The sequence below is a fragment of the Pristiophorus japonicus genome, chromosome 11, assembly GCF_044704955.1.
Source record: "Pristiophorus japonicus isolate sPriJap1 chromosome 11, sPriJap1.hap1, whole genome shotgun sequence".
Lineage (NCBI taxonomy): Eukaryota > Metazoa > Chordata > Chondrichthyes > Pristiophoridae > Pristiophorus > Pristiophorus japonicus.
In genome coordinates this window covers 72837490-72861409 of record NC_091987.1, presented here as the reverse complement: position 1 = coordinate 72861409, position 23920 = coordinate 72837490, and the positions used below count along the sequence as shown (strand labels likewise).

The 23920-nt window shown below is 44.7% G+C and overlaps 1 protein-coding gene across 6 annotated transcripts in view; it reads right to left on the bottom strand.

Moving 5' to 3' along the window:
• The window catches only part of spag17 (sperm associated antigen 17), a 564758-nt gene that overhangs the window by 46175 nt on the left and 494663 nt on the right, over positions 1 to 23920 (bottom strand). For all 6 annotated transcript variants that reach the window (XM_070893521.1, XM_070893526.1, XM_070893524.1 and 3 more), the window contains 4 exons: positions 21818 to 21943; positions 12911 to 13036; positions 10691 to 10816; positions 8989 to 9108 (listed from right to left, as the gene is read on the bottom strand). In XM_070893521.1, coding sequence (XP_070749622.1) covers positions 8989 to 9108; positions 10691 to 10816; positions 12911 to 13036; positions 21818 to 21943 — 498 coding nt within the window. The remainder of the gene's footprint in view (positions 1 to 8988; positions 9109 to 10690; positions 10817 to 12910; positions 13037 to 21817; positions 21944 to 23920) is intronic.

Below are 23920 nucleotides of genomic sequence, written 5' to 3'. Positions count from 1 at the left end.
GTAAGAAAGGACATTAGCTTGGATGATGTGGAATCAGTATGGGTGGAGCTGCAGAATACCAAGGGGCAGAAAACGCTAGTGGGAGTTGTGTACAGACCACCAAACAGTAGCAGTAAGGTTGGGGACAGCAACAAACAAGAAATTAGGGATGCATACAATAAAGGTACAGCAGTTATCATGGGTGACTTTAATCTACATATTGACTGGGCTAACCAAACTGGTAGCAATGCGATGGAGGAGGATGTCCCGGAGTGTATTAGGGATGGTTTTCTAGACCAATATGTCGAGGAACCAAGCAGGGAGCTGGCCATCCTAGACTGGGTGATGTGTAATGAGAAAGAACTAATTAGCAATCTTGTTGTGCGAGACCCCTTGGGGAAGAGTGACCATAATATGGTAGAATTCTTTATTAGGATGGAGAGTGACACAGTTAATTCAGAAACTATGGTCCTGAACTTAAGGAAAGGTAACTTCGATGGTTTGAGGCCTGAATTGGCTAGAATAGACTGGCAAATGATACTTAAAGGGTTGACGGTGGATAGGCAATGGCAAACATTTGAAGGTCACTCCAGCAATTGTACAACCCTGTCTGGAGTAAAAATAAAATGAGGAAGGTGGCTCAACCATGGCTAACAAGGGAAATTAAGGATAGTGTTAAATCCAAGGAGGAGACATATAAATTGGCCAGAAAAAGCAGCAGACATGAGGACTGGGAGAAATTTAGAATTCAGCAGAGGAGGACAAAGGGTTTAATTAAGAGGGGGGAAATAGAGTACGAGAGGATGTAACTAATAGAGTGGACAAGGGAGAATTGGTGGATGTGGTGTATTTGGACTTTCAAAAGGCTTTTGACAAGGTCCCACACAAGCGATTGGTGTGCAAAATCAAAGTGCATGGTATTGGGGGTAATATACTGACGTGGATAGAGAACTGGTTGGCAGACAGGACGCAGAGAGTCGGGATAAACGGGTCCTTTTCAGAATGGCAGGCAGTGACTAGTGGAGTGCCGCAGGGCTTAGTGCTGGGACCCCAGCTCTTTACAATATACATCAATGATTTGGATGAAGGAATTGAGTGTAATATCGCCAAGTTTGTACATGACACTAAACTGGGTGGCGGTGTGAGCTGTGAGGGGGAAGCTAAGAGGCTGCAGGGTGACTTAAGACAGGTTAGGTGAGCAGGCAAATGCATGGCAGATGCAGTATAACGTGGATAAATGCGAGGTTATCCACCTTGGGGGCAAAAACGCAAAGACAGATTATCTGAATGGTGGCAGATTAGAAAAAGGGGAGTTGCAACGAGACCTGGGTGTCATGGTTCATCAGTCATTGAAAGTTGGCATACAGGTACAGCAGGCGGTAAAGAAGGCAAATGGTATGTTGGCCTTCATAGCTATGGGATTTGAGTATAGGAGCAGGGAGGTGCAGTTGTACCGGACCTTGGTGAGGCCTCACCTGGAATATTGTGTTAGTTTTGGTCTCCTAATCTGAGTAAGGACGTTCTTGCTATTGAGGGAGTGCAGCGAAGGTTCAACAGACTGATTGGATCAATTGGGCCTTTATACATTGGAGCTTAGAAGAAACATACAAGATTCTGACGGGACAGGTTAGATGCTGGTAAACTGTTCCCAATGTTGGGGAAGTCCAGAACCAGGGGACACTGTCTAAGGATAAGGGGTAAGCCATTTAGGACTGAGATGAGGAGAAACTTCTTCACTCAGAGTTGTTAACCTGTGGAATTCCCTACCGCAGAAAGTTGTTGATGCCAGTTCATTGGATATATTCAAGAGGGAGTTAGATGTGGCCCTTACAGCTAAAGGGATCAAGGGGAATGGAGAGAAAGCAGGAAATGGGTACTGAGGGAATGATCAGCCATGATCATATCGAATGGTGGTGCAGGCTCAAAGGGCTGAATGGCCTACTCCTGCATCTATTTTCTATGTTTCTATGTTTCTATGTCGCACATTGCGACGCGCAGCGTAATAGAGAGGATCATTGGCATCTTGAAACAGCATTTCCGATGCCTAGACTATTCTGGAGGCTGCTTGCAATACTCCCGAGATTGTCGGTCAGTTCACTGTTGTGTGCTGCATGCTGCATAACCTAGCCATCATGAGGCAGCAGCAGCTGATAGTGGAAAAATCAGGTGGGTCTTCCACTGAGAATTAAAGTTCTCACACACAACTGGCTCTTTAAAAAATGGTCGAATGCAGACCGGGAGGTGTACTGGGCATGTGCACCCATAGCAATCTCGTAAAAAAGTCATTTTTTTTCCCGCGTATGCGCAGAAGTGGGGACATCATTTCTTCGGTACAGACATTAGGCTCCACCCCCTGAAGCTGAAGGGCAGGCTGTGTGGCGCCAATTTCAAAAAATAGAACGGGAAAACTTGGTAGATTTTTTTTGGAGTAGTCGGAGCGAGAAGAAAAATGGGCGTAACTCTTGCAATACGCCAATAAACTACATTGGGGAACATTGAGCCCTATATCTGTGCAGTGTAATAAAATATCCTTTCACTTCTACCCTGTGTGCTCACCCCTCCAACCATCTCTCTATCGAGGTGGCCTTAATTCTATTTGGCTTTATCTTTGCCATATGTTTCTTATGTGATATCTTATCAAATGTTTTAAGAAAATCTATATAAACTACTTTACTTTTATCTATCCTGAATCTTATTTCTTCAAAGAACTCTAAGATTTATGAAGCATGACCTGCCTTTTAATCTGCTGAATGGTCTTGATTAATTTATGTAACTCCAACTGCTTAGTAATTTCATCATGTATTATAGAAACTAGTGGTTTACCAACAATTGAAGTAATTTCAAAAACTTGACCTAAAGTTTACTCCTGTACATTTTGAAGTGAAGAATTACATTTGTCATCCTTCATTCCTCTGACAAAATCTTCTTTTCCATAGAATTTTGGAAAATTACAGTTACAGCCTCTGATATTTCTTCCACTTTCCCCCCTAAGGATCTTTAGATATAAGCAATCAGGTCCTTGTGATTTGACTACTTTAACATAGAAACATAGAAAATAGGTGCAAGAGTAGACCATTCGGCCCTTCTAGCCTGCACCGCCATTCAATGAGATCATGGCTGAACATGCAACTTCAGTACCCCATTCCTGCTTTCTCGCCATACCCCTTGATCCCCCTAGTAGTAAGGACTACATCTAACACCTTTTTGAATATATTTAGTGAATTGGCCTCAACAACTTTCTATGGTAGAGAATTCCACAGGTTCACCACTCTCTGGGTGAAGAAGTTTCTCCTCATCTCGGACCTAAATGGCTTATCCCTTATCCTTAGACTGTGACCCCTGGTTATGGACACCCCCAACATTGGGAACATTCTTCCTGCATCTAACCTGTCTGAACCCATCAGAATTTTAAACGTTTCTATGAGGTCTATAAATTTGAGTAACCTCTTTAGTACCATTTCTCTTTGAATAATATTGTTAAATATTAGTGGTTCTACAATTCCAATATCCATCTCCTCTGCGGAAACTAAGGCAAAGTACTTATTTAAAATATCTGTCATTCTCTCACTTTTCACTGCAAACTTGCCTCCTTAATCTCTTAACAGCCCTACCCAGATTATCCTCATCTATAGAAAGCTGTTTTATCACCTTCATTTGTTTGTTAATTTTCTTGCATCTAAGGAATCCCAGTTTATGATACACTCCCTTTTTACTTACTAGAATACATTTGATTTGTAGTTTGGCTTAAATATTTCCCATTGCTGATCCACAGTTCCATTTGCCAATTTTTCCATTTAATCTGGGCATGGTCCCTTTTTATTTTACTATAATTTGCTTTCCCAGTCCTTGGATTCAAATGCTTTATTCCTCCTGTCCCAGTTGTACACTAAACCCAATTGGGTTCAGTGTATCACGAGGAAAGGAGGAATAACCCAAATGTTCCCCTACTTTTAGATTGTTCACTTACTCCATTTCATTACCCATAAATAGATCAGTTCTAAACACATAATAAAACAGTCTCCTTTCTCAACACAAGGTTAATCTCTACCATAGTCTTCTTTTAGTATTTACAATTTACAATTATAACTCCATTGTTAATACATGCCTCTATAGTTTGTCTACAAATTTCATAAAGTTCCACTTTTTGATGGTCTTATAATATACTCCAGTAGTGTGTGACTGACTCCTCAGCTTAATCCAAAGGGATCCAGTTTGAACCACTTCCTTTACAGTTTAATTCTGTGTCACTGGGGGAGATGTTTTACTTCCCAAGGATGGTGGTTGGGGGCGGGGGAGGGATGGGGAGGAGGTCGGTAGTGTGCAGGAAAACTGGAAGTTTGGGTTTCTGCACACTCTGGAGATTTAACTTCACAGTGTGCGGCCTTTTAACAAACAAATGAAGGTGATAAAACAGCTTTCTATAGATGAGAATAATCTGGGTAGGGCTGCTAAGAGATTTAGGAGGCAAGTTTGCAGTGAAAAGTGAGAGAATGACAGATATTTTAAATAAGTACTTTGCCTTAGTTTCCACAGAGGAGATGGATATTGGAATTGTAGAACCACTAATATTTAACAATAATATTCAAAGAGAAATGGTACTAAAGAGGTTACTCAAACTTAAAGTAGTCAAATCACAAGGCTGTGACAGGTCCCCTGCTCAATAGTCAGCCTAATTGACAGGCTTGGCTTCCAGTCAGGCAGGGAGCACTCTGGAGGAGGTCTGATCCCAAGGGGGTCCGATCCCTGACCTCGGGTGGGGGGGGCGTGGAATTTCGGTCCCCGACCCCAGGGTTCCAATCTTGGGTGGCCGGGAGGAAGCTGACCTGCTCCTCCTGGCTCACAAGCATGCTCCTTGATGCTGTTCTCGTTGCAGCTGCTGGGTTTTCCGAGGCCCAGGAAACCCAGCCGGCCACAGTAAAACCGGCAAAGCAGGTTAAATCCGAGGCTTCCAGCCTCATTAACATATTTAAACTGGCAACCCACCTCCTGGGAGCAGGTTGGCTGCCCACCCCTTGTACCGTCTCAGTAAAACCCGGAGGTCGGCGGGTTGGAGCCAGCTCTTGACGCGCTTGGAATCTTTGCCCATTTAAATCCCCATCCACTCACACCATTCACCCACGTTAAAATTCCCCCACAATTTAGCGTTGTCCAATAGAAATGTCAAGCCACAGATGTAGCTATGGCAATGCCATTTTAGCCACATGCAGTAATTTTAGTAGATAATTCTTTATATACATATAAATGTACTTTATGTGTGTGTATTTACTTAATAGTTACCACCATTTAGTAGCTAAGGAAGTAAAGCACTCACTGCAATCAAAAAACACTTGCACACTTAGCAGTTCGTCTTACCCTTTTACCAACAAATGCACCAAAAAGATTGAAGTACACATGCGTAAACCATGCGAATTTGAGCACTGAGATCACACACCCAACGACGGTGCCAATTACTCACTTTTTATTTTCCTGTCAGAAATGCACTTACCTGGATTCCCAATTAGGCATATGTGCTAGTGTCTAACGTATTGCACAACGCTGCTATAGTCAATGGTTGCGTCTATTTGTACTAACTGAAAGGCAGCCGTTTCTCTGATTGGCTCTCCATTTTCATATAACCTATTGCCGATTGGTCCCCTTGGAGGATAAGCCACACCCTGAAGTTCCTCTGGAATGTGCAACTGGAACCGCCCAGCCCAAGTTCTGAGTGACTTTCCAATTTGTAATTCGATCTATTTGACTTCAGAAGCCACAGAGGATAGATCATCTCAAAAGCCACCAAATTCCAGCTGAAGTCGATTACTCCAGCATTAGTGCATCCCTCCGCCAGCTGAAGACCCTTATCCCAGCACATGTATTGCCTCCCACAGCTGAAGTCCATTACCCCAGCACATTTGCTGCCTCCCCTAGCCAAGTTCCAGCTGAAGTCCCTTATCCCAGCGCAAGACCTTCCCCCCCACTCCCCGATCTCCATGGATGGGGCATTGTGTGCGGATTGTTAATAAGTTTATTGGGTATGAAGTGGACAGTGACAGTGTCGTGACTTCTGGATTTCATCCTCCCCAATGATGTCCCTTGTAACACACATAAGCTTGCACGCACCAGAGGGTTGGAAGAACGTGATCCGTCTTCTCTGAGTTCCCCTCTCTTCCTTCCAATCCCTCCCCTCCCAACCTGTGTCTCTCACCACCCACCCACCCACAAGTTCTCTCTCTCCCCCCAGGCTCTTTCTCTCGTACACCCACCAGACTCTCTCTCACTCTCTCTCCCCTCAAGCTCTCTCTCTCCCCCCAAGTTCTCTCTCTCTCTCTCTCTCTCCCCCTAAGCTCTCTCTCCCTCCCTTACCCAGCACATGTGCTGCCTCCCACAGCCGAAGTCCCTTACCTCAGCGCAAGTGCTGCCTCCACCAGCTAAAGTCCCTTATCCCAACACATGTGCTGCCTCCCCCAGCCAAGTTCCAGTCGAAGTCCCTTACCCCAGCGCAAGTGCATCCCTCCCCCAGCTGAAGTCCCTTATACCAGCGTTTGCGCCGCTGCTGATGGCTCGGGGCCTGGCGCTGTGGGTAGCTCGGAGGCTCGGCTCCTCCATTTCTGCTGGAAGTTTTATATCCAAGTATACTTGACTACCAATCCAAACCTAGATGAAGCCATATTTCAGTTATCCTTTCATGATTTTATATTTTAATCAATTACAATAGTTCGCCAATTTTTCTTTCTTATATTCTGCGCATTAATATAAATATTTTAGTTTGGAATCCCTTTGTGTGTCTTTTTTTGCTTTCCATATTCTGATTTATCTTTTTACTGTCTTGTCTTGTTTAACTGCTTTCAATTTTCCTACTTCCATATTACTTCTGCACCTAAAGCTTACTTTCCCTTTCAAGCTGCCTACTACTCTACTCTCCTGCCATATCAGTATTTAGGAATGGTGTTGGCCAAATCCAACACCACCTTCAGTGTGCCAGTGCAGCCTTCGGTCGCCTGAGGAAAAGAGTGTTTGAAGACCAAGATCTCAAACCCAAAATCAAGCTCATGGTCTACAGAGCAGTAGTAATACCTGCCCTCCTATATGCTTCAGAGACATGGACAACGTAGAGTAAGCACCTCAAAGCACTGATGAAGTTCCACCAAAGCTGCCTCCGCAAAATCCATTGGCAGGATAGGTGCACGTCAGTGTTCTCTCTCAGGCCAACATCCCCAGCATCGAGGCATTGATCACACTCGATCAGCTCCGATGGACGGGCCACATTGTCCACATGCCTGATACAAGACTCCTGAAATAAACACTCCATTTCGAGCTCCGTCACGGCAAGCAAGTTCCAGGAGGGTAGAAAAAACGCTTGAAGGACATCCTCAAAGCCTCCTTGAAAAAATGTAACATCCCAACCAACTCTTGGGAATCCCTGGCCCAAGACTGCTCAAAGTGGAGGAAACGCATTTGTGAAGGCGCCGAACACTTTGAGTTCCTTCGTCGGGAACACACAGAAACCTAGTATGAACAGCGGAAGGAGCGTACGACAAACCAAGCACCCCACCCACCCGTCCCTTCAACCATCACCTCCCCCACCTGTGACAGAGTCTGTAGATCCCACATAGGACTCATTAGTCACCTTAGAACTCATCTTTAGTGTGGAAGTAAGTCATCCTCGACTCTGGGGGACTGCATAAGATGATGATTTAGGAATATAGGAACAGGAGTAGGCCATTTAGACCCTCAAGTCTGTTCTGCCATTCAATGAGATCATAGCTGATCTGTGCCAAAACTCCATATACATGCCTTTGCCCCATATCCCTTAATACCTTTGGTTAATAAAAATCTATCAATCTCAGATTTAAAATTAACAATTGATCGAGAATCAACTGCCTTTTGCGGAAGAGAATCCCAAACTTCTACCATCCTTGTGTCTAGAAGTGTTTCCTAATTTCACTCCTAAAAGGTTTGGTTCTAACTTTTAGACTATGCCCCCTAGTCCTAGACTCCCCAACCAATGGAAATAGTTTCTCTCTGTCTACCCTACCTATTCCCCTTAATATCTTGAAAGCTAAAATCACCCCTTAACCGTCTAAATTCCAGGAGTACAACCTAGTTTGTGTAGTCTCTCCTTGTAATTTAACCCCTGGTAAATCTACGCTGCACTCCCTCCAAGGCCAATATATCCTTTCTAAGGTGTGGTGCCCAGAATGGCTCACAGTACTCCAGATGTGGTCTAACCAGGGTTTTGTATAGCTGTAGCATAATTTCTACCCCCTTGTATTCTAGTCCTCTTGATATAAAGGCCAGCATTCCATTGGCATTTTTGATTATTTTCTGTACCTGTTCATGACATTTTAATGATCTATGTACCTGGACCCACAAGTTTCTTTGGACCGCCACTGTTTTTAATTTTTCACCATTTAGAAAATACCCTGTTCTATCTTTTTTAGATCCAAAGTGGATGACCTCAGATTTACCTACATTGAAATCCATTTTCCAGTTTTTCCCATTCACTTAATCTATCAATATCTCTTTGTAATTTTATGCTTTCATCTACACATTGTGTCATTGGCAAATTTAGATATGTGGCTTTCTGTCCCATCATTTAAGTCGTTAATAAATAGTGAATAGTTGAGGCCCCAACACAGATCCCTGCGGGACACCACTAGTCACATCCTGCCAATTAGAGTTCCTGCCCATTATCCCTACTCTCTGTCTCCTGTTGCTCAGCCAATTTCCTAACCAGATCAATAATTTGTCTTCAATTCCATGGTTTTAAACATTAATTAACAGTCTCTTATAAGGGATTTTATCAAATGCATTCTGGAAGTCCATATAAATAACATCCTTAGACATTTCCCTGTCCACTACTTTAATTATCTCTTCAAAAAATTCAATCAGGTTCATCAGGCATGACCTATCCTTTACAAATCCATTTATTTCAAGTTTAAAAAAAAAATCCATCTTAAAATTTGCTAACATCCTAATCCAAATCTTATTTTGGTCAAAAATATGAATTTACAGGTGTTTGGTACTAACTTGTCCCAATGTCTTTCAAGACGTCTACAGGAATGGAAAGTGGTTTGTGCAAGGAACAACAGTTATTTGGCTTCTGGAAGGTCAGATCTTGTTCATTGGCTCTTTGTAGAATGGGATTAGCTGTAACGTAAGAAAATAAAAAGCATCACAGGTCAAATCGTATGGCTTAAGCTTGTCAGCCTTTTGCATCTTAATCTGTTGTAATGATCCTGAGGGACTAGGCTGAAGGAAGATAGAGTTGTCACTCCTCCTGCTCCTGAGAAAGGGCAACGACATATTAGGTGAGAAAAAACTCAGATGGTTCTGTGCAGGGGGGAAGTGGAATGGTGGCACAGAGGAGAGGCATATATGGAGAGAAAGAGATAGAAATAGCGATGAAGATATAGAAATATGGGGGCCAATTTTAATTGCCTTTGCTCGGCGGAAATGGGGCAGCAGCACTCTGAAATTTGCGAGATTGCACTAACAATCCCACTAAATCAAGCGCTTCACTTCCTTCCTGAAGAGTTAAAACATGCAGGCGGGGCTGAAACCTGCCACATTGAAAGGGGATCAAGGAGTATGGCGAGAAAGCAGGAAGGGGGTACTGAAGTTGCATGTTCAGCCATGAACTCATTGAATGGTGGTGCAGGCTAAAAGGGCTGAATGGCCTACTCCTGCACCTATTTCCTATGTTTCTATGTTTCCCTCCCTTAAAGGGAAGGGCCATCGCTGTAGGCTCTGCAATTTAAAAATCACCTACCTGGACCACCAAGGGAGTGGCAGACTTGCATGATCAGCCTGGCACTCAAGCAGAGTGCCTGGCTGAACGATCGCGGGCAGGAACTCGCAAACAAAGTGTCAACTAAAAAGGTAAGTTTTTTTTTTATTTACCTCGGCCATCTTGTTGTTAATCATCGCCACGGTAGCGGCCTGCCACCCAATCCACGCCTCCTGCAGCTGATGTTTTTTTCGCCCCGCACTGCTGCAGGCGGGAAGTGCACAGCGATGACATCACGATCTCCAGGCACAGGAGATCAGGGCGCATCACTGTAGCGCTCCGCTAAACTCCCGCCCAATATGGTGGAAGTCGATGTCAGCACCACGCCCAGGGATGCTAACAGGAGGTGCAAATGCACCCAATTTCTCCCCCAAAGTACAAATACAATGATGTACTGAGCTGTAGCTCAGTCGCTTTACATTTAGCTGCAGTGCCTCTCTCAGACTCTAATCCCACCAGGTTATACTGGTGGGTTTGCCATTGTGTGGGGCTTCTGCGATTTAGAGTAAATATCATGTTGTGGCGCTGATTAAGTCAATGGCTGTGACTTTCACATTCAAATTAGGCCCTCGCCTGCCTGCAAAAATAATGGTGGGCATGAACGCATCAGGAATGTGACACGAATCGTCCAACCACCCGCTTGCATCGGGTGGGTTGGGTTAAAACCCAGGCTAAAATGTGAAAGAAATAGTAAGAAACAAAATTTGAAGATAAATGCACACCATAAACACAAAAATATATGAGAGTTGAACAGAAAGTGAGTTTAAAAAGAGAAAAATATGGAAAACAAACAGAATGATAAAAAGAAAATGCAGAAAGATTAGAGAGTAGAAAACAATGTTTGAAACAGATACGAAAGGCAACTTTGTTATTTTTCTGTGAGCAATATCGCAAAATATCAGCTGCTGCTAATAATTTGATAAATAAATTTTAGTTTCTTACTTGTTATGGAATGTTGATACTGAGGAATCATTGTCTGTGACACTAGAACATCAAATCCCATCGGACAACATGAATCTGGCTCTGTTGCATGAGTAGAGTTTGGGTTAAGGAGTCTGTTGCAAGCATCTGATGAGCAAGAAGACATGTAACTTTATTTTGAAGGCTTCTTAGTGCACATAAAAGTCAGAAAAACATATGAAATAGAGCATTTTGTTATTTTGCATTAGGAAACAGAATTCAGCATGTCTAGGTCAGAAATACTGGTGGGCGTCGCCAGGTATCTCATTGGAGAAGAGGGCTCAAAGATCAGGCCACTGCGACGCAAGTAGTGGCCCTCAGGTAAGTCCTGAAAGGGGATCAGGAAGGGTGGGTAGCAGTAGGGATCGGGGAAGGTAGAGGCCAGGATCGGGGTGGATAGAGGCCAGGAACAGGAAATGGATACGAGTCCGAATGTATATAAAGTGAAATCCTAGCGCTGGCCCTTAATAAATAAATGGTTGGGAAAACATGGCATGATGCTTTTGTCTTTAAAATATTGTACCTTCTGACTTATTGTGAACAACTCCACAGAAGGCTTGTTTATATTTTCTATTCAATATTTTCTCTTAGTTCCTTGGAACATTTAGTGCACAAAATTTATTTTAGCAGTTTTACTATGGGCCCAAGTTTCCCCAGGAGTTGCTCCTATTTTTTTGGAGCAACTTTTTTTTTTGGATTATCTTAAAAATTGCAATTCTCCCCATTTCGTTTGCTCCAGTTTCAATGAGTTAGTTCAGTTTCTTTTTAGTTCAGTTTTTTTTTCAAAAGGGGGCGTTACCAGCCACTTACGCCTGTTTTGGCCATTTAAGCAAGTTTAGCCAGCGAAAAGTTATCCGAACTAACATAGGCCAGTGTATGTGTCCACTTTTGTATGCTCAGAAAAACCTTGCGGAGACTTAAGAAATCAGTGCAGGTAACCAGAGATGGGGGGGGGGGGGGCAGGGGGAAGGGAAAGTAGAGGATTTTCCAAAGCACTAAACACCTTCACAGTACATTAAAGAAGCATAAGTTCATTTAAAGCACTAAACACTAAACAAAGCAGTACATTTAAAGCATCAAGCACTAAACAAAGCACAAAAATAAGCATTCAATAACAAATAAAAAATACAAGGAAGCTGCGAGGACCTGCACCAAGACTTGCAAAGCACTAAACAAAGCACAAAAAGTAATAAACAATTAATTAACAAATAAAAAATAGAAGGAACCCTGCACCTAAAGCACCAAGACCAAAGTAATAAGCAATCAATCAATAACAAATAAAAAATAGAAGTCCTATCTTTATGTGAAGGGAAGGCAGCAGGCCGGGATGCTAGGAGGAGTGGAGGGGGGGAGGGGTGGGAGAGGAGGGGGGGGGGAGAGAGGAGGAGGGAGGGAGAGAGGAGGGGGAGGAGGAGGAGGGGAGGGAGCGGAGGGGGGAGGGGAGAAAGGGAAGAAGGAGGGGGAGGAGAAGGGGGAGGCGGAGGGGGAGAGGAGGGGGAGGAGAGGAGAGGGGGGCGACGTGGAAGTACCCTCTTGATCAAATGGTACAAATCATCTGGAAGGTTTGGAGCCAGCCCCTTAGACTTCAGTATCCTGAGAATCTTGTTCCCAGTAACAAAATGCACCTGGGCAACACCATGGGATTCCCTTAGGATCACACCAATCTGCGATGGGGTCAAACCCTTCTTTGCCAGCTTGTAAATCTGTTCTTTTACAGCAGGCACTGTTCCCTCGCGGCAGGGAGCCCATTGGGCCAAGGCTAGGGGCGGCGTGTTTCGGGCCCCTCCCACACAGCCTGCAGAGATTCGGGGGCGAGGAGCTACTGCACATGAGCGCACACTCGAGCGCATATGTGCATAGGTCCTGGCACTGTTTTCAGCACAGGGACCTGGCTCCTCCCCCCCAGTGATGTGGTGCGCTACGCTGAGGCAGAAGACGTCCGGAGGAGCGGGGAGAATATCTAGGTAAGTTTTAGGCGCGGTTTTTGTTCTTAAAAAGTTGCCGCACTTCCGTGGGGGCAAACTTGGGCCCATAATTTCCATGATTACCTTGGTGGATTCCTATTTTCCAACACTTGGAAAGCCGAAATAAAAATAAAGAAAAAAAATTGAAACCTGTGCTACTGGGACGAATGTAGAAGTAGTCTCATGTATGCTCATCAACAGTATGGTAGATTCACAAATAAATTACAAAATAATTTACCTGGAGTGGAATATTGACACTGAGAATTCACTGTCTGTTGTGTTGAGTTATCTGATCTTTTGAGGCTGCATGTGTCTGTCCCTGTTGCATGAGCTGCAGTTGGGAATGTTGGTCGAATGCTAACATCTGATAAAATAAAAAAGTTAGTGATGCTTATCAGAGAGAAGAGACTGTTATCCTATATACCAGTCAGTTTGTAGAATAAACAGTTCTTTTTAAAAACACAATTTTCCCTTTTCCTTTATTCAAAGCTATTCATCTTCGCACCAACCTTTCAACAGATCATATAGATAAGCACGCTTGATTCATGTGTACCTATAATTTCTTTGTTGCCTCTGGTTCACCCGCTTTTTTGTTAACCTTCTGTCAGGAACACCCTCCATTCAGCGACTTCAATCAGCTGTTTCCTATGATTGCTACCTGTATTTCTGTATCGATAAATTGATTTGTTTTATCCAACTGTGACCGCTATTCTCCCAGATCTTGATTTTTCTCCGGTGCTGTTTATAAGCTTAGGAAAGAGATCTCTTCATAATTCCTCCTTGCTTCTTTAAATTTACCTTGATCACAAAGACTTTATGCTAATTACTTAAATTCTGGTTTGAATAACTCTTGATAGAGTCTAATTGCTACTATACGGAGGCTGGATTCTCGCCTTTTTGCGATTTCGCCCATTTTCCGGCGCTAATCGGGGCAAAATCAACATTTCAGTGGCAGGTTAGCGTTAGCGCTAGAGCGCGCAACTTTTGCCAAATAAAAGTTTACGATGGGCGTTAGCACTAACTCCGGCATTGCATGACAGAATTTGTGTGGCAAAGCCGAAAGTTTTGACTGGTCGGCCATTCTGCGCATGCGCAAATTAATTTTTTTTGCTGTGCTTCTGGTCTGCTGTCCAATCGTAAACGCTAATACAGGACGCGGCCGCCGCGTGCATGCGCAGTACACCCGGGACTGAATCAGCCATTTTATTATTCGATTTTCATGATGATGGAAGAGGAGGACACCAAGCAGAGGGCACGAAGATTCACACAGGAGGCTAACGAAGCTCTTGAGGGTTGTGGAACAGAGATTGCAGCTACTCCACAGGAGGGGTGGATCCAGACCCCGCCAGCGATTTTTAACAAGATCTGGAGGGAGATCGCTGAGGAGGTCTCTGCCTCAGATACAGCAATAAGGACTGCAGCACAGTGCCAGAAAAAGTTGAACGATCTTTTGAGGGGTGTTAGAGTGAGTAAAATTTTTATTCATGCATTCTTTAATTACTTAAATTATAAATCTGATACACTATTCGTTCTGATGCTGTTGGTATCTCTAAGCACTCTGTGGATTGCCTCCGAAAATGCATGACACATAAGTAAGCTTAGTGTGACACCCTATGTGACATGAATGATCTTTACACATTAAGATTGCTTTCTGAGATCTGATAAGATGTTTCCACTCTTTGATGTCCTCCTGATGAACCAAGTACAACTTCCAAAACCATTAAACAGAGGATTCTATTACATTCAGACAGTATGGTATAAGTGCTTTGGTGGCTGAGTGTGTCACAAGAGCTGATGGATCCTCTAGTAACCATTCCCATTTTAATCTTTGCAGGGAAAAAAGTCCCACAACCGCCAGGAACAGCTGCAGACAGGCGCCGGTTCACCTCAGACCCTTCCACTTACAGACCTGGAAGAGCGAGTGGCAAGCCTCATCGGAATCTCAGGTCGGACAACTGCCAATGGTGGCGCTGACCCCCACTTGCATCCTGAGGGCAAGTCCTGTACACTTCCTGGACTGGGTTGGGGCAATGTGATGCAGTTTCTGTGGAATAAGGTTGGGGCAATGTGATGCAGTTTCTGTGGAATAGGGTTAGACAATGTGATCCAGTGTCTCTGGACTAGATATAATGGAGTTGCGACGGTTCTTCCAATGAGCTTGTGCTATACGACCTTTCTCATGTCACCCTGTCCCCTCTCCTGCTGCTAACTACTCATCTGTTGTTTTCTACTTCCAGATGACCAGTCAGAGGCGGCGAATCCTTGGGATCAACCTTCCACGTCAGCCCAATGTGGAGGAGTTTGACGAAGAGGAATTGACGGAGACCGATCAGCAAATCCCAGGGTGGGGAGGGTGGCGGGGGGGGGGGGGGGGGGGGGCTGCAGATGCAGTCTACACCTCTTTTAACACTGGCCAAATGCGTCGTCCGAGGATGATCAAACATTCCTGGGCTCCAAGATCTCTGAAGCTCCTAGGACACAGAGAGGCTGCAAAGAGATTTGGATAGGTTAAGCAACTGGGTTAAGGTTTGGCAGATGGAATATAATGTCGGAAAGTGTGAGGTCATCCACCTTGGGAAAAAAAACAGTAAAAGGGAATATTATTTGAATGGGGAGAAATTACAACATGCTGAGGTGCAGAGGAATCTGGGGGTCCTTGTGCATGAAACTCTTTTAGAGTCTACCTGTAAAACATAAAACATTAAACCGTGCCACCCGCCCTGGATGACACAGCAGACATTTACAAGGCCCTTTTTTTCTTTTTTGTGTTTTTTTTGTGTTTTTCTTTTCTTTTTTTTTTGGGGCGCTAAAATCACATTTTTTCCAGTGCCCCCTATAAAAGGGGAGGGGGACACTAAAAGCACCGGCAATTAAAACAAATTAAACTTTAAAACGTAAAATAAAATTAAAATTTGGTTGCCGGGCGTGATGATGCACTCCAGTCCCTCCGGTGCCCACCTCTCGCGGAAGGCCGCGAGCGTACCGGTGGACACCGCGTGCTCCATCTCCAAGGACACCCTGGACCGGATGTAAGAGCGGAAGAGAGGCAGGCAGTCAGGTTGAACGACCCCCTCGACCGCCCGCTGCCTGGACCGGCTGATGGCACCCTTGGCCGTGCCCAGGAGCAGTCCTACGAGGAGGCCCTCGGACCTACCCGCTCCCCTCCGCACAGGGTGCCCAAAGATCAGGAGAGTGGGACTGAAGTGCAGCCAGAATTTCAGGAGCAGCCCTTTAGATAATGAAACAGGGGCTGCAACCTCGTGCACTCAGTAAAAACATGGAACACGGACTCCTCCAGACCGCAGAAATTGCAGGCGGCCTGGGAGTCCGTGAACCGGCTTAAAAATTTGTTGCACGGCACTGCTCCGTGCACCACCCTCCAGGCCAAGTCCCCGATGAATAGTGGGAGGACCCTTGCGTAGAGTGCCCTCCATCGGGGACCCCCGCCTCCTCCGGACGGCAAGATGGTACGCCATGGCGTGTCCGGACGGCCGGCGAGGATGGCAAAGTTGAGAGTGTGCAGGAGCAGCCCGTACAGGAAACCCCTCCGCGCGGAACTGAAAGGCACGGAGGGGATTTCCCCGAGGCGGCTCAAGTTGTGAGGCGCCGGCCCCCGAGGGAGGTTCCGGGATTTGGCACCAATGAGAAATTCCGTCCGGACGGGGGTCAGTTCGGACGGGATCTCCCCACGTGCTTTGAGCCTCCTCGATGCACCTAACGGAGTCAGGGCCCAGAGCTGTTTTTAGCGACTCGATGGCTTCGGCCGCGTGGCGGACGTCGGCTGAATTTAGGCGCCACGCCAGCGTGCCTGGCGCCATCCAGCCCGCTCCTCCGCCATCGAGCAGGTCCCTGACCCTTGTCACCTCACCAGCCACAGCCCTCTCTTCCGACCGCCACATAAAACCTCGGTCGTGGAGGTACGGATTCCCGAGCAGCGGCTCCTGCAGGACAGCCGCCACTCCAGCCGGCGGAGAGCTGCGCTTGGTGGAGACTTTGTTCCAGACCCTGATGAGGTCCCTGTAAAAGACAGGCAGCTCCCGGAGGGTGGTCCTGACACCCCCCAAGTTCACAAACAGGAGCTGCGTGTCGTAGTTGAGGTCGCGCTGCTGGCGGAAGAAATACCTCGCCAGAGCACACCACCTAGGAGGGGGCTCGACGTAAAGGTATCTCTGCAGGGTCTGAAGACGGAAAGTCGCGAGCTGGGCGCTGACGCACACCAACGACTGACCGCCCTCCTCAAGCGGGAGACTCAAGACCGCAGCAGAGACCCAGTGCTTCCTGTTGTTCCAGAAGTCCTTGTGCATGAATCCCCCAAAAAAAGTTAGTTTGCAGATGCAGCAGGTAATCAGGAAGGCGAATGGAATGTTGGCCTTCATTGCGAGAGGAATGGAGTACAAAAGCAGGGAGGTCCTGCTGCAACTGTATAGGGTATTGGTAAGGCCGCACCTGGAGTACTGCGTGCAGTTTTGGTCACCTTACTTAAGGATATACTGGCTTTGGAGGGGGTACAGAGACGATGCACTAGGCTGATTCTGGAGATGAGGGGGTTACCTTATGATGATAGATTGAGTAGACTGGGTCTTTACTCGTTGGAGTTCAGAAGGATGAGGGGTGATCTTATAGAAACATTTAAAATAATGAAAGGGATAGACAAGATAGAGGCAGAGAGGTTGTTTCCACTGGTCGGGGAGACTAGAACTAGGGGGCACAGCCTCAAAATACGGGGGAGCCAATTTAAAACCGAGTTGAGAAGGAATTTCTTCTCCCAGAGGGTTGTGAATCTGTGGAATTCTCTGCCCAAGGAAGCAGTTGAGGCTAGCTCATTGAATGTATTCAAGTCACAGATAGATAGATTTTTAAGCAATAAGGGAATTAAGGGTTACGGGGAGAGGGCGGGTAAGTGGAGCTGAGTCCACGGCCAGATCAGCCATGATCTTATTGAATGGCGGAGCAGGCTCGAGGGGCTAGATGGCCTACTCCTGTTCCTAATTCTTATGTTCTTATGTTCTTATGACTAGTAGCGTACAGCAACGCAGCTCTGAGGTCAAATCCCGTAATCCATCTCTCCGGCGGGTGAGTCGGCAGTCTGCTGACACACAGACAGACGCATAACTGGACATGGTGGCACTGTCCAGGGAGAGCATCAAGCTCACCTGTCAGCTCCTTAAAGTCCTGGGTAGGATTCTTGCGAGCATTGACAGTCTGAAAGCGACCATTGCGGAGGTAGAGTCACAGGTGAGCAGCGAAACCTGGGAGGCCATCAACGTCCATGTGAGGCTGGTGGCCTCTACCAGTTACACTGGAGTCCCGGAAAGTGTTGAGAGCAGCCTTTCCAAGTTCCCCAGTGTGACACCCAGACTCAGCCCCACCCAGACTCAGCCCCATGAAGAGGCTCGCCAGTCACAAGCCAGACCTTCCATATCATGAGCTGGTCCAGTGTATCCCCACGAGGCGTCTCCAATGTCTCTCCCCCCAACACAGCAGCGCTCTGACAACGTTGCTGCATGCTATCATGGTGCTACTTTGGGAACGATGAGCAGGCGAGGGAGGGGGTCAAGGGTAAGGGTTAGTGAGGGGGAAAAGCCGGTGTTAAAAGACCATGAGGCAGGGGTGTTTGTTATCACGTTGTTGTTGTTTTTGTTGTAGCATAATCATAGTTTGATCACAATTTATGTTATTTTATTCAAGTTTCAAATTATGTTCAGAAAGTTATAACATTTTACAATGTTTGATAAATTCTTTACCTTAACCATTCCTGTGTAGTGTCTCATGGAGAATAAGAAGGGGAATAGTCAACATGGTGGGATAGAGTGTCCAGGCAATGGTCAAATGTGCCAATCACTCTTCAAGCAAAGCGTTCAATTATGAGCTGCTGGTGTAAAGCTTTTGCAGCAGCGAAATTTCCAAGATTTCTACCCTGTGGTTGTGGTGGGGGTGGTGATGCCATGGGTACCTCACCAGGTTCATCATCCTCATCCTCCTCTTCCCCTCTCTCCTGAGGTTCTCCTGCAATCCCCATTGGCAAATCCTGTCCCCTTATGATGGTTAAGTTGTGTAGCATGCAGCACACCACAGTGAACTCCGAGACCTGCTGAGGGAATATTGTAGGCAGCCTCCAGAGTGGTCTAAGCATTGGAAGCGCTGCTTGAGCACTCCAATTGTCTGTTCGATGATGTTGCGTGTGGCTGCATGGCTCTCATTATAGCGATGCTCGGCTTCTGTCTGAGGGTTCCGGAGTGGGGGGGGTCATGAGCCAGGTGTCCCCGAGCATCCAGCTCTGGCGTTGTAGTTGAAACTCGAACAGGCATGAGACACTGCTCTCACACAAGATGAAAGCGTCATGGATGCGCCCTGGATATTGGGCATTGATTGCCATGATGTGCTGAGTATGGTCGCAGATGATCTGTACGTTCATGGAATGGAATCCCTTTAGGTTTCGGTAAAACTCTAGATTATGTAATGGTGCTCGCAGGATGATGTGCATACAGTCAAGGGCACCCTGAACCTTGGAGAAACCAGCAAATCATCCAAAACCTACAGCCCTCCCATTTTGGGCCTCCTTGGTCATTGGGAAGTTTATGAAGTCCATCCTATGTGTGTACAGTGCAGTACTCACCTGGCGAATGCAGTAATGTGTAGCATGCTACGAGATGGAGCATATGTCCCCTGCTGATGCCTGAAAGGAGTCAGAGGCATAGAAGGTAAGTGCCGCAGTCACCTTCACCTCGATGAGCAGTGCAGTCCTGATGCCGCTGGTAGGCTGTAGGTCTGCCTTTATGAGCTGGCATATCTCAATCAGCACTTCCTTTCAGAATCACAGCCTTCTAACGCACTGTGCCTCAGAAAGCTGTTCCCTGTAAAGTCATTGGGGGTAAGGCCTCCTCCCCATATGTCTGCGATCTCTTCGATTACATTCAAAATGATCAATAAGCCTTCTTGCAGCTCGACGCTGTAGAAATACAGCAGCCAGGAATAATGGCTGACATAGTATAGCCCCATCTTTTAAAATGTCCTTTAAAACGAGTTATAAACTCACATAAAACTTCAGTACAGGTATGAAAAACGCAGCCTTCTTCTCCCAATCCTTCTGTGCACTCAACTTCTGCTCCGTTTTCAAAATGGCGGCGTTAGCGCCTGGTGTGCCCTGGGTATGACTGTTTTTTACTGGCGGGTTCCTGGGCGGACGCTAAATCGGGCGATACGGCCAAAAGTTCCGCCCGGGGCACTAGCGCAGCATTACACGTGAGCTGACATCACCCAAATGGTGAAAACATTGGGCGGGCACTAAGTTTTAGTGCCGCTGCAAAACCGAAAGTTCCGCCCCGACGCAAAATGTTGTGCGCCTGATTTTATGCCAAAAAAAACGTTTTTGCGCCCCCCCCAGGTGCTAAATGGGATGAAAATGGCTTCCTGCAATGCAGCCCAGCTGCTGTATTGAAAGTAATCTACTTCTACGAGTTATCATTCATCTGTTCACTAAATCTTCATACTTTTAAAACTTTCCACTTAAAACTGATGTTAGAGTCAGTATTTTCCCCCTCTATTGATGCTAAAAACAAATTGCCTTGCCAACAAAAATAAACAGATATATGTCCACGGTGCCACAGATGAAATGCAGCCGTTAGCTGCTCATCCACATTTAAAAATCAATATTTGCCAAAAGTTATATTTTCCAGATGAAAAAAAACACATTGCCCTGAATATTGCATTGAGAATAACAGTGAGGTTAACAGCACTCACCAGTATTACTAAGTAAATCGGACAGCAACTTCCGGAGTATGCACATGCGTAGTTAAACGTGGAAATCTGGAAGTTACGATCTGAGTTACCCTGTTTCTCAACAGTACCTTGCAGATAGACGTGACACTGAAATCCATGCAAGGGCGAGAAGTTGCGGTATTTACCAACTAGTTCCCCACTAAACTCAGCAGAAAAAGTTAGGGCTGATGCATTCAGCTGAAAATGAATTGTTAAGTGATAAGTTATAATTATTGCCAAACAACCTCTTTGACACTGAAAATTTAATTTTACAAGTGTGGAGTCTCATTTCTTCAAAATTAATGTTGGAGATTTCAAAAATATATATATGCCTCTAATATCTTTGTTGCCTCCTGTTTATGCTCTTTTTAGTTAACCTTCCGTCAGGTACACCCTTTATTCATTGACATCAATCAGTTGTTCCCTTTGATTGCTACCTGGTTTTCTGTATCGATAAATTGATATATGTGGTTTATAAGCCTCTTTAGGACAGAGATCTCCTCATAATTCCTCCTTGTTTTTTTAAATTTATTGTGACCAAAGACTTTGTGCTATTTGGGAGGCTTAAAAAAATAGAGCTTGCCCAGAATTTTCCTGATGTAATTACTTAAAATTCTGGTTTGAATAACTCTCGAGAGAGTCTCATTTCTACTATATCGAATGTGTTGATGGTGATTGATCTTTGGCAGCTGTCTGCCTCAATGATTCTTATTAATTTCAGAAGTTTGAACGCAAGAGATCTACTTCTATCAGTTTTCATTAATTTGTTCATTAAATACTCATACTTTTGCTACTTTCCACTTAAAACAAATGTTGGAATCAATATTTTTCCCCTATATAAATGCCTTGCCACCACAATCAAACAGATAAATTCCCAGAGTGCCACAGACCCAATGCAGCTGCTAACTACTCAAGAACATTTAAAAATCAATATTTTGCCAAAAGTTATATTTCTAGATAAATAAATAATGTACATCGTTATTGGTGAATAAAGCCACAAGTTTAAATCCCAGCACCAGCCTTCAATAAATAAATGGCCCTGAAAACATGATTATGATGCTTCTAATTTTAAAATATTGTACCTTCTGACTTACTGTGAGCAACTCCACAAAAGGTTTATGTATATGTTCTAGTTTATTTTTTCCCTTAGCTCCTTGGAACATTTAGCATATGTATGCTCTTCAAAGTTTATTTTAGCAGTTTAACTATCTGCATTGTTACCTTGGTGGATTCCCATTTTCCAACATTCGCAAAGTCAATATAGAAATACAGAAAAATAAAATTAATGTCTGTGTGAAAAGACTGGCTGCGGCCAATGTGCAGCAAGTAGCAGTAGTCTTATGTATTCTCATCAACAGTACGATTGATTCACAACTAAATACATTACCTGTTGTGGAATATTGAGACTGAGAATTCACTGCCTGTTGTGTTGGGTTATCTGATCTTTTGAGGCTGCATGTGTCTGTCCCTGTTGCATGAGCTGCAGTTGGGTATGATGGTGTGTAAGTAACACCTGATGAAATAAAAAATTAGTGATGCTTATCAGAGAGAAGAGACTGTTATCCTTTATATATCTGTCAGTTTGTAGAGATGAACAGTTATTTTTAAGACCGCACTTTTCCCTTTTCCTTTATTCAAAGTTATTCATCTTTGCACCAACCTTTCAGCAGATCGTATGGATAAGCACTACTTAGCATTGAAACATTGCTTGAAAAATGGACTATTTTAGCCATGGAAAGTAGACCTCCATTTTGAATTCGGCCTACAAGGGTTCATTGCTAAATAATTCTGTTCATCCCTGATTAGATGGTGCAACATGATATCTACCTATCAGACAAAATAGCCTTTATTACAATAGGATTGGAGTATAATTGAAAAGTAGGTAGTCAATCAGCTTTATAACACCCGATTTTTCGGCACAACAGTAGCTGTTTTGTGTCGAAAATGGCATCAGTGTTGTGCACTCACACTTCTGGTGTGGGTCGTGCCGGACGGCATTTTGATGAGGCGGTAGAGTGGGTGTTAGGGTTGTGCGCTGGAGGAATGTACAGTGGATGATCATGACTTCAATCAGCGTGCAATGCTGATTTGATGCCAGCATTGCCATTTTGATCAACAACGCTGGAGGCAGCAGCAAGGACCCTATATCAAATACCAGCAATATTTAAAGGAATCAGCAACCCCTTTCAGGTGTTAGAAATTTGGGGTACCTAAAATGTATATGGTTACATGAATTACATTGTGATTCAAATAATACTGTGTTTAGATAATTGTATTAGAGCTCGAGACAAGTAAAGGGTTAATGTATATCTTATGTTTTACTGGAACTGTGTAAGTTTCATTTTCCTGGAAAATGAATATGAAATAAGAGAATCTAGCCTCGGGAGGACAGGGCCAGATGTTTTAAGGGGAAGACGGTCCTTAACATGCTGTAAGGCCATGACTGATCAAGTACAGAACCAATGTATCATGGCTATGAGGATCCCTGACAGGTGGAAGATTATAGGAGAATTGGCCTTTTTCCATGGCTTAAACAAAGAACTCGACATAGCATTGGGCACCTTATTTTAAGGGGAACCTCTGATAAGTTAAATGGTCTTGTTCATATTCTACCCTAGAATCACCCCTAAAAAGAGAATAAAAGGAAGACCTGAAAAACACCTAGAGCAGTTAGTGGAGTGAGAACTCCTGAGAGTTGATCTAATGCTGACTTTGGTCTAACACTCTTGGACAGTTCAGGAAGAGAGAGGAAGAAGAGCTGTTCGCACACATCAACCATCTGTCCGATCGGGGCCGGTACCAGCTACTTGTCACAGTCGTATGTTTTTGCTGTATAACGAGTGTGTTATATTCAGTCCAATTAAACGCAATATAGCCATTATATTGGTTTGCACTCGATTCTGCTTATTTGAAAGATCAGAGATAAGCTTTGGCGAGCCGAGCCAGGAGTGCAAAAGGGTTATTGTGGAGAAATAAGTTAAAGATGGACTCGTTCTACAAACGTTAAAGGTATCAGGCGTTGCGAAACCAAAAACAAAATGGCGGATGCGTATTATACAGACAAAGTTGCGAACAATCTCTTGGATAGGTTAGGGGCTCTAAGGACCCAAGTGGTAATCGAAATAGTACAAAGTGACGAGAAGAGTTACCATGAGATTTGGGGCGAGGCAGCATCCCAGGTTGGTGCAAAGAAATGTAAAGTTAAGGTACCCAGAAATAGGCTGGCTTACACAACGCTCCTGTGCGTCAAGCGTGGAGACTTCAGAAACAAACAGGAGAGAGAGGAGAAGCACAAAGAGCAGGAGAGAGTGGGAGACAGAGAAGGAAAAAGATCTAGCTCCATGCTAACCCATCTGAAAACTTAGCAAAGGAAGGAAAAAAACAGGGAATTAGGAAATAAGTTGCAGAGGCAATTAATAAGGCGATAAAAAGAATCTTAAAGTTACAACTAACACAGCTTCTGTGTTCTGTGCCAAGAAAAATAAAACAC